At 38.9% G+C, this 15,784-nt stretch overlaps 1 protein-coding gene across 17 annotated transcripts in view; it reads right to left on the reverse strand.

Annotated features, from left to right (window-relative positions):
- The window catches only part of RBFOX2 (RNA binding fox-1 homolog 2), a 283,835-nt gene that overhangs the window by 177,953 nt on the left and 90,098 nt on the right, over positions 1 to 15,784 (reverse strand). For 15 of the 17 annotated variants that reach the window (XR_004300910.1, XR_004300909.1, XM_032416256.1 and 12 more), the window contains exon 2: positions 11,180 to 11,230. The exons of the other annotated variants lie outside the window; for them this stretch is intronic. Coding sequence is in view for 13 of the 15 variants with exons in the window: in XM_032416256.1 (XP_032272147.1) it covers positions 11,180 to 11,230 (51 nt within the window). In the remaining 2 variants the exon portion in view is untranslated. The remainder of the gene's footprint in view (positions 1 to 11,179; positions 11,231 to 15,784) is intronic. 17 annotated transcript variants of the gene reach the window in all.

Genomic DNA, 15,784 nt, shown 5'->3' on the forward strand with positions numbered 1-15,784 from the left:
GCCATTACAAAGTGGAAATACTGTGCCTTGGGAGTTCAGCAGGAAAAACTTCATGAAGGAGACAGCATTTGAAATGGGATTTAAATGATGGTAAAAGATGGCCATTATTTAACCATGCAAAATACCATAAATAAAGAAATTAGAATTAAAATCCATATCTGATTTCAAAGCTACACTACCCCATCCCATAGTGTGGCTAGAACACAGAGTACCTTACGAGACATAGAAGGAAAAAGACTGGGCCAAGTCATGGAAGTCCCAGAGTACACTGAAGAGTTTTCAGCAGATAAAACAGCTAAGCAGAATAGTAATACTCCAGTGGGATCAGAGCTGAGCCTTTGTTTAAATGTATTACATAGAACTTACTGAACTTATTTTCTGGTGGCACCGAATTTTCTAACACAAAGACCTTAAATCATCTGTTGTAGTCCCCCTGCCTTTCTAAATCAACCCTAAATCAGCTCAGTATAATGGCATACACTAATGCTATCAAGAAAATAAAAATATTTAATCTATAACTGAAATACATAACTATATTGGCCACCAACTATGAGGCCTTTTGCTTTATCTTACACTTAACCAGTTGGTTTCATTCTAAATCATCTGCCAGTGGCTGTCTGTTGAAGAACAAAGGGTTGAAAAGGTCTATCATGTTTCTTAAAAGTAACTCACAAAATGGGAGCCAGGTTTAATGATAACTATCTGCTGTTTATGTCTACTACGTGGCCATCCTAAACAATTCTAAAGAGATGAATTACCTGATTTTGAAAACTGCTAATAAAGAAAATTCTATAGTTTTCCTTTATAAGTAGTCCCAGTGATTAATAATCTTTAGTCAGATGATTCTTTTTGAAGGCCATATTAAGCTTCTCATTACAACACAAATCAAATGCCTATATACAAAGGATCAGGCCAATCTACTGGAAAACCAACCAGTGAAGTTATGATCCATCCATTTACAAAATAATAAGGATCTGGGTCAAGAGACGAATACAAACTGTTCTGACAACCTAAAATCACAGCAAGCCCAAACTGAGTAAAAACTGGCAAAGCCGGGGGAAGAAGTCAACCATGGAATAAAAGACAGGATGTGACAAAGAAACCGCGTACAGAAGAGCAATGAGAAGAAAGCCAGCCATCCTTTCTGTGCTTCTGGCTCGAGTCACTCATCTATCCACAGATCCAGAACAGCCCTGCTGAATTCAGAGGTAGGAAGTTAAGTGATAAAAACGCCCATTGTTTCCATAAGGAAGCATGATACTGCCAAGAACCACAAAGTCAAACCCATTAGAGCCAAAAGAGCCCTTAAAGGAAAAAGAAAAAACTTGGGCCCAGAGATGAAAAGAGACTTTCTAGACTACAGGAAAAGCAGAAGGTAGAGGCAGTGAAATATCACATCAGCTAATAAGTCACTCTTGACCTAGGAAATCTTTAAAAATGTAATGCTTACAAAATTAAGTACTGTCCTCACTTTCACTGATGAGAACACTGACCCTTAAAGAAGTTAAATTTTGCTCATGGTCTTCATAAAATTTACCAAACTCACTGGATCTGACACTTATGGAAATGCTCATGCATATGATGTGTTAAATGAGTTCAAATGAGTAGAGGCAGTAAGAAAAGGTTTCATACAGCAGGTTAAGTTATGGCCAGGGATCCTGAAGGATACTTAGGGTTCTGCTGGGAACAGGAGAAATATTTCAAACAAAAGGCACTAGGAATAAATAAATATCCAGGACAGAGATCTGAAGGACTCTGAGGAGCCATGCATAGTAGAAGAAATATGTGGAAGGGACTAACAATGAGCACAATGGTTGTAGAGAGCCTTCAATGTCTGGTGCAGTTTGGCCAGATTCTGTTCAAGTCATGACAGTCTCAAAACTGACTCCTTCTTTCTATTGATGCTGCCAAGACCCATAATGAGTTACGTAAATTAACTTACGCAGGTTTCATTCCCCACACACAAGCATATTATTCTTGGAAATATGGTAAAGCTATGTTCCTGAGTTAGAAATTACAAATCTACAGATATAATTCATTTCACATGGTAAATCAAAAGAAAAAAGACTTAAATCAGAGACTGCAGAAACTAAGTATTTCCTTATAAAGCTTCCCTAAGGCCTCTTTTCCATAAAATTAATGAGAAAAATGACTTAATGACCTATCATACGCTGGGAAATTTATGTATGTTACCTCTAATTGCATAACAACCTTTCACAGTAGATACTATTCCTATTTTATAGATGAAGAAACTGAGGCTCAGAGAAGGAAAATACTTGCCCAAAGTCATATAGCCTGAAATGGCAGCACTGATATTTAAATCCAAAGCCAGGGTGTGGTTTGTGCAGATGTGTGCATGTGTGTGTGTCCAGAAGAATTTCTATGAAACAGCCTTACGGAAGCTACAGTGCCTTGGTTAAAGAAGAAAAAAAAAGCCAATGACTGTGGCTGATCCTCACTGTATCACATCCCTTAGGACCAGCAGAAATCAGCATAACTGCTCTTCACTACCTGAAGGGCTTTCTTGCCCAAAAATGCCTGCCACTAAGGATCTGGAGGCTATGTCAGCCAAACACAAACCCACTATAAACCTACCAATCTTCCTGGGAGCAATCACCAGTACTGAACAAAGACAGTCAAATGCTGGTTTCCATAGTCTCTTTCCTATGATAGTTACATAGAGTTTATCCGAATTGAGCAAATAAGGATGAAAATATAGTTCTGTTTTATTGGGAGAGGGGACAGATTTGTCTTGCAAAATCTCATAACTGAGAAAAAAATTTGCAAATTATAAATCTGACAAAGAACTTGTATCCCGAATATATAAAGAACTCTTACAATTCAATAAGAGGACAAACGAACCAAGTAAAAAGTGGGCAGGGCAAAAGACTGAAACAGATACCTCAACAAAGAAGACATATGAATGGCTAATAAGCAAATAAAAAGGCAACTCTACATCTTTCAGTATTAGGAAATGCAAATTAAAACCACAACGAGCTACCAACACATACTCTGTATAATCAAAAAGGTGGATAAAACCAAGCCACTTTGGAAAATAGTGTGGTAGTTTCTTAAAGTTACACACGAGCTTAGCATAAAACCCAACAATTCCACTCCTAGAAATTTGCCCAAGAGAAATTAAAACATATATCCACACAAAGACTTCTATGCAAATGTTCATAATGGCATTATTCATAACTGCCAAACTGAAAACAATCCAAATTATTTATCAATTGGTAAATGGATTAACGAAATGGGGTGCATCCATACAAAAAAATACTATTCAGCAACAAAGAGTAATGACATAGTGATACATACTAACTACAACATGGATGAACCTCAAAAACATTATGCTAAATGACAGAAGTCACACAGGAAAGGCTATATACATATCATAGGATCCCATTTACATGAAATATCCAGAAAAGATAAGAGTCAGGAAACACATCAGCAGTTTCTGTTTGGGGTAACAGTGGGAACTGCAAAAAATTTCAAGAAAATTTGTGGGGGAGGGCCACGGGGCATTTATGGAAATATTCTAAAACCAAACTGTGATGATGGTGGCACAATTCTATAAATTTTATAAGATCACTGAATTAAGTATAATTACATTGAATGACTTTTATGGTATGGAAATTATATCTCAATAGTGCTTTTTTTAAGTGATTACTAAATGTATTTTTTTTATTTTCTATATATATGCATGTATATATTTAATAACTCCAAGGGAAATGAAAAAGTATATAAGAAAGTGAATATAATCATTTTATGATTCAGTTACATTTAGTCATAATAATGTAATTATTATATAACCATAAATTAGTAATAAACACTGATTTTTTTAAATGGCGCTTTTTTTTTTAAGATTTTATTTATTTGACAGAGAGAGAGAACACAAGTAGGCAGAGAGGCAGGCACAGGGAGGAGAAGCAGGCTCCCCACCGAGCAGGGAGCCCGACACGGGGCTCGATCCCAGGACCCTGGGATCATGACCTGAGCTGAAGGCAGACGCTTAACCAAGACTGGGCAACCCAAGAGCCCCAAATGGCTTTATTAGAAAGAAGGAAACAGTGTCTAGAAAACTGTTAATATCTCATCTCCAACATTAGGAAGCCAACATACAGTGTCTAAAATTGGTAAATCAAGAAATAGCAGAACAGGCATGTTATTTAGACACATGGCAGACAGCAGCAGATGAAATGAAATGGTATTTTCCAGAAGGAAAAAGCTTATGAACTATTTGTAGAAGGAAATGATCTAAAATGCAAGAGTAAGTCTGAAGCTAATTATATGGTTTGAGCAAAATGCTTGAACACCAGATGCCACAGCATTTACCAGCCCTTCATCCACTAGAGGGTGTAAGGCAACATCGCAGAGGACCTGACCACTGACGGGTGACCTGGTGTCAGAGATTGGGGAGAAGCAACCATTTTATAATATACCTTGCATGAAGGCTGAGAGTGGGGTTCTGTACAACCTAGCAGAGAGAAAAAAAGGAATTTTGTATGTAATTTAAAGCAAAGCAGAAGTATTTTTAATTAAAAGGGGGGCCAGTAAGAAAATTACTACAGATTGTGAGATACAGAAGGGGTATGAAACAATTTACTTCTGAACCAGTCATTTTAATACAGTTTCCAGCTGTGGGGGGTAGGAGGGTTGTAAAATTTCTCATTTGACAAATAAGTCCTAGGTGGAACTGATATTAAACACAGCAAATAATAAACTAAGGCTTTTTTTTTTTTTTTGGTCCTCCTAAAATTTAATACTTCGCAGCAGCCAGAATGTTGTTTTTAAAAATGTAAAATAAATCACATCACTTCCCTGCCTCAAAACTTTCAAAGTCTTTGACATTAAACAACATAATTTTCATTTATTCTTTCAACAAATATTTATTGATCTCCTCCTCCATGTCAAGCTCTGCTCTAAGCAAAGTCACACTTGCACAGCATATTTTAGTGGGAGAGATGCACAATAAACTACGTGCACTAGACAATTTCAGATGATGATGATGAGATCTGAAGAAAGTGCAACTGAACAGTCAGGTTATGTATCTGGATATCTTCAGACTGGTGTAGTCAGGAAAGGCTTCTCAGAAGAGTCAATTGTGTACTTGTGACCTGAATGAGAAGGTGAGCATCTGGGTGAAGAGCAGTGCACAGTGAAGGCAGAAGGGACAGTGATTCCACAGTGAAGCTGGGGTCAAGCTTGTTCAAGAACGCCCACGTGGCAAACGCCAACTGTGAGTAAGAGAGCCGCAGGGAGCTACGGAGGTAGGCAGTAGGCTCATGTACAAATCCTCCCTGCACCATACGACGGCATATTACTCAACCAATAAAAGGAATGAAGTACTGACACCTGCTACAACATGGATGAGCCTTGAAAAGATTATGCTGAGTGAAAAGAAGCCAGTCACAAAAGACCAGCTATTGTGTGATTCCATTTATAGGAAATGTCCAGAACTGGCAAATCCACAGAGACAGAAAGCAGATGAGTGGCTGCAGAGGGATGTGGAACAGGGAAGCGACTGCTAAAGTATATGGAGTTCTTTAAGGTTGCATTTTTAAAGACAACAATTATGAGAATTTTGTTCTTCAAAACTACAGGCTGCCATCTATTAGTAGGTCCAGAAAATCAATTTTGCTCAATCAATTGCTGAATGGAAAAGAATGGAAAATATACAGTACTTACAACACAGTAAGGGTAAGTACTATTTGGAAGACTAATTCTAAGTTCTACTCGTGTGTGTGTGTGTATGTGTGTGTGTGTGTGTGTGTGTGTGTGTGTGTGTGTACTGGGTCATGATGTTAAAGGTATTGCTTACTAGGGGTTGTTGTCTTTTTTAAGCTTGAAAGCACTGAGCTAGAACTTGAACACTCTCTTACCATGTCCTCCACTCTAACTCTCCCCAAGGGAGGAAAAGTAGCCATTTCTTTGGCACCAAACCAAATGAGTACGACAGAAAATGCATTTGCTATTGTCCATGGCTCCCAATCAAAATAACTAAAAGCCCTGAAAGTTAATTTATAAAAACTTTGACTAAAATAAAGCCCATTTCCAGGGATAAAAGGAAGAACAGGTTAGAAAAGGAAATTTTTTTTCCAATTCTTAAGAAAGAAAATACTTTTGAAAAATAAATCCCTTAGGTCATTTTTATTTTTGTTTTTGTTTTTTTAAGTAGACTCCACACCTAGTGTGGAGCCCAACACGGGGCTTGAACTCATGACCCTGAGATCAAGACCTGAGCTTCAATCAAGAGTCGGATGCTTAACTGACTGAGCCACTCAGGCACCCCTCTTAGGTCATTTTTAACCTATCCTCTCAATTAAAAGTACGGCTGCCACTCCCAATTAAAATCTCTAACAAAGTCACATCTGCCAACTTGAACATCTCCTTTGACATTCTCACTGTTTCCGTGTTTCACCTAAACATGTAGATAGAATGGCTTTTCAACAGAATTTCAGGAAAAGGAAAAAAATTTTAAGGAGCCACGGACCAGCATTTTAAAAATAAGATAAAGAGCCTAACACTATGACATTATTTTTTTTCTTTATATTTAAAATACAAAAAGATTGGGGCGCCTGGGTGGCTCAGTCGTTAAGTGTCTGCCTTCGGCTCAGGTCATGATCCCAGGGTCCTGGGATCAAGCCCCACATTGGGCTCCCTGCTCCGCGGGAAGCCTGCTTCTTCCTCTCCCACTCCCCCTGCTTGTATTCCTGCTCTCGCTGGGTGTCTGTCAAATAAATAAATAAAATCTAAATAAATAAATAAATAAATAAAATACAAAAAGATAAACTGTGAACCATAAGCTATTTTAACAAACAAGACAGGAAGAAAACTTGACAGACATAAGTTACTCAAGGGATGTCCAGGTCATATGAAGCCTTTTCATGTGGCTACATTCCCCAAGGATTCCATAATATCTTGTCACACTAGCAAGAGAACACCCCCATTCAAGGAAGAGAGAACACTGACAGAAGAACACAAAAGGGAAATACAAGACCCTGGAGGCTGAAAATCCAGGGTTCAAGCCTATTTCTGCCACCTCCCCTCTACGTGACATTGGAAATTCATTTAAAAATCTGTGTTGGTTCTATTTTTTTTTTTAAGATTTATTTATTTATTTGAAAGTGTGTGCATAAGCAGGGAGAGGGGCAGAGGGAAAGGGAGAGAATTCCCAAGCAGACTCCCTGCTGAGTGGGGAGCCTATGCGGGGCTCTATCCCAGGACTCTGAGATCATGACCTGAGCTGAAATCAAGAGTCAGATGCTTGGCCCAGGTGCCCCCTGCATTGGTTTTCTTATCTATAGAGATAGTAAAGCCCCACCTACCTAGCAGAGCTATTGTGAAGATCAAAACTCAGTAAACATGGAAGCACACTGTAAAGTACTTTACAAACATTAGTTTTTTTAACATACTATTATTCTCAGGTCTACACCTGACTCAACACCTGAACCCAGCCAAGAATCTATACCATCTCTCATCTCAAATGTGAATGGTGATGTTTCATTCCCACCCAGGTTAAATGTTAGGCAATGCACTGTGCCATAATCCCAATTCCTGACCACATCAGTTAAGGGGACATTCGCTATAGTTCTGGAATTATGGCTAAGATGACCACACACCGCACCCATCTAGGTTTGCCTGGGACTGTTTCAAATGAGCATCACTTTTCACTCTCAAAAGTGCTCCAACTAGAATGATGAATTATATGGCCATCCTAATATAGCAGACATAAAGTCATGGCACCAAGAGATGGCAAGGGGCTGGCCTCGGGACTCCCACTGTACTCTCCAGAAGCCCCCGAAAGCCATCCTAAACAAATAATGTTGGCAAAAATAGTAAGCTTGCTATGCAGAACTAAGCCCCCTTCTAATCAGACTGATACTCCTAAGCCCCTCCTATCTAAAAACCCTGGAGTTAATACACACAAACATTCTCTCATTTAAAAATATTACAAACCCACCAAATATTCCAGCCTTAATCAACACTCAAATAAGCACCTGTGCATATACATAAATCACAGAGAAACAATCAGCTGGGAATCTAAACCGCTATATTGTATCATCAATCCAACCTCCTGCACAGCCTTAGGTGAGACACTCAGCCTTCCAGCTGGTTTTCACTTCTGTAAATCTGGACGAGTTCGTCTCCTGCACTTCCACAGAGAAAGCCCATTAGCAAGCACGGTGAAGTGCTTGGAGTGCTTTATGAATGCAATGGCTTGTCATTTCATAAAGCTTGCTAACTGATTGGGAAAGAAGGCTGGGGTGACTGCACATAAAAAAGCAAAACCTCTACAAGGTGGCAGGTGTTTTTTTCCCTCCTTTGCTCCACAGGTTTCTAATTCAAATGTGCTGGTGGGAGGTTACATAACAGCATGAAAAAGGTCACTGAACAGTGAGATGCTGGTCTACTTGGTGCTAAGGAACTCAGGGGTAATAATCCTTAACCAGGGGCCATGACTTCCTAAATCTGTAGCTGAGCTTCACTAGGCCTATGAAGCCGCCAAACAATAAATGAAGTATGGGAGTGAGCAGGCCTACACGCACATGACCACACTTTTCCTTGTGTGAGGGAACAATCCCCAGGGCAGAGGAAAGGGCCCTCAACAAAGAGAAGACAAATTTCAGTTCTTATGCAGCTTCTGCCTGGTATGGTTACCCTGGATACATCACTTTATCTCTGTGTGCCTCAGTTTTCTGCTCTCTCCAAAGGAAGTGTTTGCTTTATCTACTTCAAAAGGTGACTGTGAGGATGAGGTGGGAAAGTACAGATGACAGTGCTCTAGGAGGATCAGGATTATAACTTTGTCTCTTAAAATCATGAGGAGATGCTAATAAAAATCCTGTCTGGGGATGGTTCCTATCTGTTTAGAAAGGAACAGCAAAAGCGTGAGGGCAAATAAATACACACAATTAAAATTCACCTTCACCTCACCCCCCTGGCTCCCGGATTTGCTGAGCCAAACCACTCTGGGGAAATGTAAAGATCACAAGTTCAGTTTCTGCCCAGCTCAGGCTGCTCAGTGACCAGCGTTGCACACTGATAAATGCCTCCCAAAACCTCAGCGCACAAAGTGAGAGTTCACAAGGTTAGGCGCATTAATTAGCAGTACTCATTTGGATTCTGTATTCATCAAATACAACAAGCAGCTATTCAATATTTGCCTGTTTGCACTGCTCTAAGATCTCTAATTCAAAGATCCAGCCAGAGAACAAAATAAAGCCCAAGAAAATAAACTAATATAAACCTGTCACCATCAGAATGTGCCTCAAAGTAAATTAGCAGCTTTAAACTATGGCAAAGGGTCTGCACAGACCTACAGCAGAGAGAGTATGAGTAATGAAGGTGCAGGTTACAGAAGTGGGTCCCTTCCACAAGAGGAAGGAAAAATAAAGCAGTTCCAAGCAACTGTGCTTTAACAAATTCCTCTTAATTCCTTTTGCTTAGTTTCTTATTGATCTGCAATCCCCACAGGAAGAACAGAGCATTATACAGTACCTTTCAGATCCTTTTAAATTCAGTACGTCTATTCCCATACTTTACTTCAATTAGTTTTACCTTTCTATATCTAAAATAAGCCTATAACCCAACATAAGCAAAATTTTATAAACAAGTAAACATACGCACTGGTATCCAAGACTGGATAGAGACTGACCATGATCCTTTATGTTTTAAAGGTCCTAGGTGAAAGTACAGGATGAAACAGAAAATGTCACTCCTTTTAAAGTAGCCCATAGGACTACAGTTCTCAACCCTGGCCGCAAAACAGCATCACCTATAAGGATTTCTAAATATGTGAATGACTAAACCCAATTTTAGACCTACTCAATCAGAACCTCTGGGGGATGATCTCTAGGCAGTAATACTTTTCCTGATATATGGCCACGATATAGAACTACTATCAAAGGGCATAAATTTCACAGCTTACAAAAGCTCTAGAGCAGATCCAAACCAGAAACAAAGAAAGAAAAAAAATCCTCTGTATTTTCTTTAGATTTGAAGTAAATGACTGTATCTTTCAACAAAAACTTCCACAGGGACAAACACCGTTTGACAACGGTGATGATCCCACCGGGAGATGAACACAGAGATCAACACCACTCTCCCTCCCCCTTTTTCTCCATACCCTACCTGGGGCTGGTCTGATGCCAACCCAGCACCAAAAGTGCAAGAACTGGGCAAGTACTCAAACAGATGACCGCTGATGATGGGGCCATCCTAGTTGTTAAGATCAGCTTCAGGGGCTCTGATGAGATTCAACTATGTCACAACACTCTGGTTTAGCACTCTGATGACACATGTCCTTTGGACAAGCCTAATAGTGAGGGCCTTTTTGGACAACCCTACAGGGAAGTTGGATAGGCATTCAAAGATAGTGCTAGGAGCTACCCTTTCAAATCTCCTGAAAAATATCTATATGCCCAAACAGCAAGGAGGCAAATTTCAGAGGATAGGTATCTTAAGCCACATCATTCCTCTGAGGCAGCTTTACCTGTTCTTCTAACCTAATGCAGCTTCAGCCTCATCTGCTCAAGGTTTCAAACAGTGGAAGGATAGGGAAGGCATTTTATGCACTCACCTAAAGCATCCAGAGGATGTCTCACAGGAAGCAGTACTACTCTACCCACAGTAGGACCTGGGCTTTTTTCCAATCATCCTCCCTATCTAACAAAGAAAGGCAGCAGAAACTTCCCTCTCTCAAGCAAGCCTTCCCTGATTAAAACCATAAGGCTGAATTCCCCCAGGAAAGAGAATGGAATTTTCTTGTTGCAGATTATTGCAAGGACTCAAAAAAAATCTGTGCAGGCAGGGGCTAAGTGGCAGAGAATTAAGAGACAAGCCCAGCACTTAGAATTATGAGACATCAAGAAAACCAGGTTGAAAAATTACTATCAGCCTGGAGAAGAAAAAACAAAAGCAATTATGGCTGTGCCTGAGTGATTTTTTTTCCCTGTAATATCCACAATTTCAGTAACGTGATTACAGTTCTTTTAGGATTAAAAAATATATTTTATTTGTATCTCAAACGTAAAGTCATTGCTGAAACTAACCACATCACTCTCCAAAATTATTTCAGGAAATGCTCTCTACCATAGGATCCTTAGAATGAAAACACACGTGCGCACACACACACACACACACACACCCCATCTGAGTTATAACAGCAGATACCAACCTGGCTGTCCCGTGCTGGGAATCCATGATAACCTTGGGTCAGAGGCTCGTTCTAAGAGAAAGAAAACAAAATCAAACTATAAGACAAAAGAAAATGTTAAGAATCACCAAAATCATCCAAACTGATCAAATATAAATTCCTGCAACAGTTCCTAAGATGTTCCATTCTATATTCCACTATAACTACATACCTCTCCCAGTTCAGCCTCTACAATGGCAAAACCCAAACCAAACAAATAGTATTTGCTTCAAAAAACTACTCTTAAACACTATTTTCCTCCTTATACAGCTAAATCTGTTTCCTTCCAGTATATCTCAAATAGGGAGCCACTGTGATTTGAGACAAATCAACTCCTAACTTCACACTGTGGGACTTTAGCCTCCCTGGCCCTAAACCACTAAAAGCCAGCAGCAATCCTGAACACGAGGACAACCAAAAACATCCATACTTTCCCAGAAGTCTCCTGGCTGAACAGTACCACCCGTTCTGAGAACTACCTCTTGGCCTAGAAGTTTTAGCCACTCCCCTCCATCAATATGTGTTCCTTCAGTTCTTTGAACCCTACATGAAATCCCACCTCTGCTCAGGACTTCCTCTACACCCTATATCACCCTATGGACCTAAGTGACTCCTAACATGTATATATTAAAATGCATTTAGGCTATTTGTACAATTTCCTTTTCATATAATTTATGACTCAATAAATCTTATTTTTGTAAAGGTGTATCATATTGAGTGTCTCATCTTCACATTAACCACTAAATCAAGATCCTTGAGGGCAAGAATGATAGCCAATAAAAGCTAGGCAAACCCTAATTTAGTATAAGGTCATATGATATGAGCACTCATTCATGGCTTGACCCATTCAATCATTCAGTCAACGCATACTGATCACCTATTTTTTTTTAGAAAGAGAAGGGGGGAAGAGGGGCAGAGGGATAGACAGAACTTTAAGCAGGCTCCACGCCCAGTGTGGAGCCCGATGCAAGGCTCGATCTCACGACCCTGAGATCATGACCTGAGCCAAAATCAAGAGTTGGACGCTTAACTGACTGAGTCACCCAGGCTCCCTAAACACCTAATATTTTTAAAGTACGGTTAGATGATAGTCATCAGTAAGAAAGATCAATAACACAAGGCCCTTGCCTTCAAGTGAACTTTTAAATGGGAGGAGATCTATGTGCATACCAAAGTGTAAATGAGAACATATGGTGCTTTTTTAATTTCTTCAACATGCTCAACACAGCTACCTGGAAAATACTCATCTTCTTTTTCCATCCATTTATACTTTCATTCCAACTAGGAGAATAACAAGGTAAGAATCTGCACTGCTACATAGGACTTTCAAATATGGCGAGAGTACTTTCCAACCAATGATAGATCTGCTTTGATTATATCCTTATCTTTGATAATCAAACATCCACACTGCATTAAAAAACATGAAGCCAGGAGCCAACATAAGCTCACTGCAGAGACACCATGTCTGTTCATTGCTGTTTCCCTGCAATCTAGCACAGTGTCTAACACACGATGGGCACACAAAACAATGGATAAATAAATAAATGGAGTTCAATAAGCTGAAGTTATTTTGGCATTCATCACTGATTCAACCACAGAAAATCCACGTTCTCCTTTTTGATTCCTAAGTCTCTATTCTGGACATTTATAAATTAAGTCTCCCCAGAGAAACCACACCAAAGATAACAGCCTTAAAAAATTATAGGTGCCAAACAATCCTGAGAAAGAAGAGTAAAGCTGAAGGATTCATGCTTCCTGATTTCAAAGTTTCCTGCAAAGCTACAGTAATCAAGATAGGGTAATACTGGCCTAAGGACAGACATATAAACTGATGGGCTACAACTGAGAGTCCAAAAATAAACCCTTAAAATTATGTTAAAATTATGATTTTTGAAAAGGGTGCCAAGAAAATCAATGGGGGTAAGAACAGTCTTTTCAACAAATGGTGTTGGGACAACTGGCTATCAACATATAAAAGAATGAAGTTGGAACGCTATCTTACACCATATAGAAACTCAAAATAGATCACAGATCTAAAACCACAAAACTCTTAGAAGAAAATAGAGAAGCAAATCTTCATGAGTTTTGGTTAGGCAATAGTTATCTTCAGTATGACATCAAAAAAACAACTGACAAAGGAAACAACAGACAAATTGGACTTCAACAAAATTAAAAACTTCTGGGATTCAAAGGATACCATCAATTCTGGGAATCTAATGTCTGGCATAGTGATTAGTTAATAATACTGTATTATATACTTGAAAGGTGCTAAGAACGTAGATCTTAAACGTTCCCACCGTAACAAATAAATGGTCATTATGTGACATGAGGCAGGTGTTCGCTAACACTTCCCAATATATAAGTGCACCAAATCAAACCCTTGTACACCTTGAATTTATACAATGTTATAGGTCAATTATACCTCAGTAAAGTGAGGGGGGACTCCATCAATAAATGAAAACTCACAGAATAGGAGAAAATACTGTAAGTCATCTGATAACGTGCCTGCATTCAAAATATATATAAAGAACTCTTAAAAAGACAACCTAAATTTTAAAATGAGGAAAGGATATGCACAGGAAGTTCTCCAAAGAAGAAATACAAATGGCCAATAAGTACATGAAAAGATGCTCAACCTCATTAGTCATTAGGGAAATGCAAATCAAAATTGCAATGAGAAAATACTTCACACCCGTTATGAAAAAAAGACAAACTTTAGTGAAGATGTGGAGAACTTGGAATTTCATACATTGCCGGTAGGAATGTGGTAAAGGCACTCTGGAAGCAGTCTGGCAGTCCCTCAAAATGTTACAACAGAATTACCATATGATCCAGCAATTCCACATTAGGTGTAAGGAATAAAACTGAAAACACAGATCCACACAAAACCTTGTACTGGAATGTGCATAGCAGCTTTATTTCATAATCACCAAAAAGTAGAAACAATCCAAATGTTCACCAGTTGATGAATGGATAAGTAAAGTATGATATAACCATAACTGAATGTTAGTGGGTAACACAAAGGAACAAAGTATGATACAACATAATATTGAAAACACCATGCTAAGTGAAAAAAAAAACCCAGAAAATTGTATGATTCCATTTATATGAAATATTCAGAATGGACAAATCCATAGAGAAAGAAAAGAGATTAGCAGCTCTAGGGGATAAAAGGGTGAAATGGGGAGTAAGTGGTAACAGGTACTGGGTTTGGTTTTGGTGATGACAATGTTCTGGAATTAGTGATGACAGATGTACAGCTTTATGATTATACTAAAAACTACCAAAACACTAAAAACTACTAATATCACTTTAAAAGGGTGGGATTTGGGGCACCTGGGTGGCTCAGTCAGCTAAGCGTCTGCCTTCGGCTCAGGTCATGATCCCAGGGTCCTGGGATTGAGCCCCGCGTCAGGCTCCCTACTTAGTGGAGAGTCTGCTTCTCCCTCTGCCCCTTCCCCTGCTCGTGCTCTCTCTCAAATAAATAAATAAATCTTTAAAAATAAAAAAAAAAGGGTGAGATTTATGGTCTGTGAATTCTATGTCAATCAACCTATTATTTAATAACAATAATAATAATGGGCCATGGTTAGCTGCTTTCACACTAATTTTTACAGGGGAGGCATATACAGCTTAGACTATAACAAAAAGAACAGGGCTCCTTCTGAAATCCACAGTAAGTGTCTTATTTGTTCTGGATTCTGTAATTTACTTTGACACCATTCCCTACAGATTTTAACAACAATGATGATGATAAAGATGGTGGTAACTACTAGATACTGAGCAACTAAATCAGGTATAGTTTCAGGATGGAGGGGAGGAGGAGCAGAAAGCAGCAAAGAGGAGATAATAAAGCATAGGACTGAGTAGGGAAAAAAATTTCAACCCAGGTCTGTTGGACTCCAAAGCCCCTATTCTTTCCATTTTATCAAATTCTCTTCTACAATAACCATTCCATATTGTTTTTCTACAGTAACTATTTTAAGATTGAGAAAGAAATTATATGATTAAGAAAGTAATGGAAAACATCCAAAAGCAAAATTAACATTCATCACTCCCAGAGAATATCCCACATATAAACTATATTCTTGAGTTCAACAATGCAGAGAACTTTTTATAAGGAAAAAAATCAAACCTACAAGCTGGTATTGTCAGAAACATTAAGAGCAAAGACAAATGTAGCAGGCTGCACAGATAGATGTCAGAGGAAATGGACTCATTCCTCCACAGGCCTTGGCAAAGTCAAGCTCCTCTCTCTCCCCCATCTCTCAGGTAAGGTTATCTGGAATTCACGAGCCCTCAGAAACTCCTGCCTCTGAAAGTAGCCTACCCTTAATGACAAAGGCTTGCTTTCCTTTTTAATTTTATCATGTATAAATATGTCCCTTCAAAATGCATTAACTCTGCATGTTTTTTAATTTATAGAAATGGATCTTATCATCTGTAATCTTTACCAATTTCCTTTTCTTGCTCCAGACTATGAGATAAATCCCCCTTATGCATCCTTACTGTATCTCAGTAGCTGTGACTCCTGTTCAGTATTCTATCTTATGACTCTGTCACAATTTATTCACCTGTCTTATTTTC

This window comes from Phoca vitulina, unplaced genomic scaffold (genome assembly GCF_004348235.1).
Source record: "Phoca vitulina isolate PV1807 unplaced genomic scaffold, GSC_HSeal_1.0 scaffold19, whole genome shotgun sequence".
NCBI lineage: Eukaryota > Metazoa > Chordata > Mammalia > Carnivora > Phocidae > Phoca > Phoca vitulina.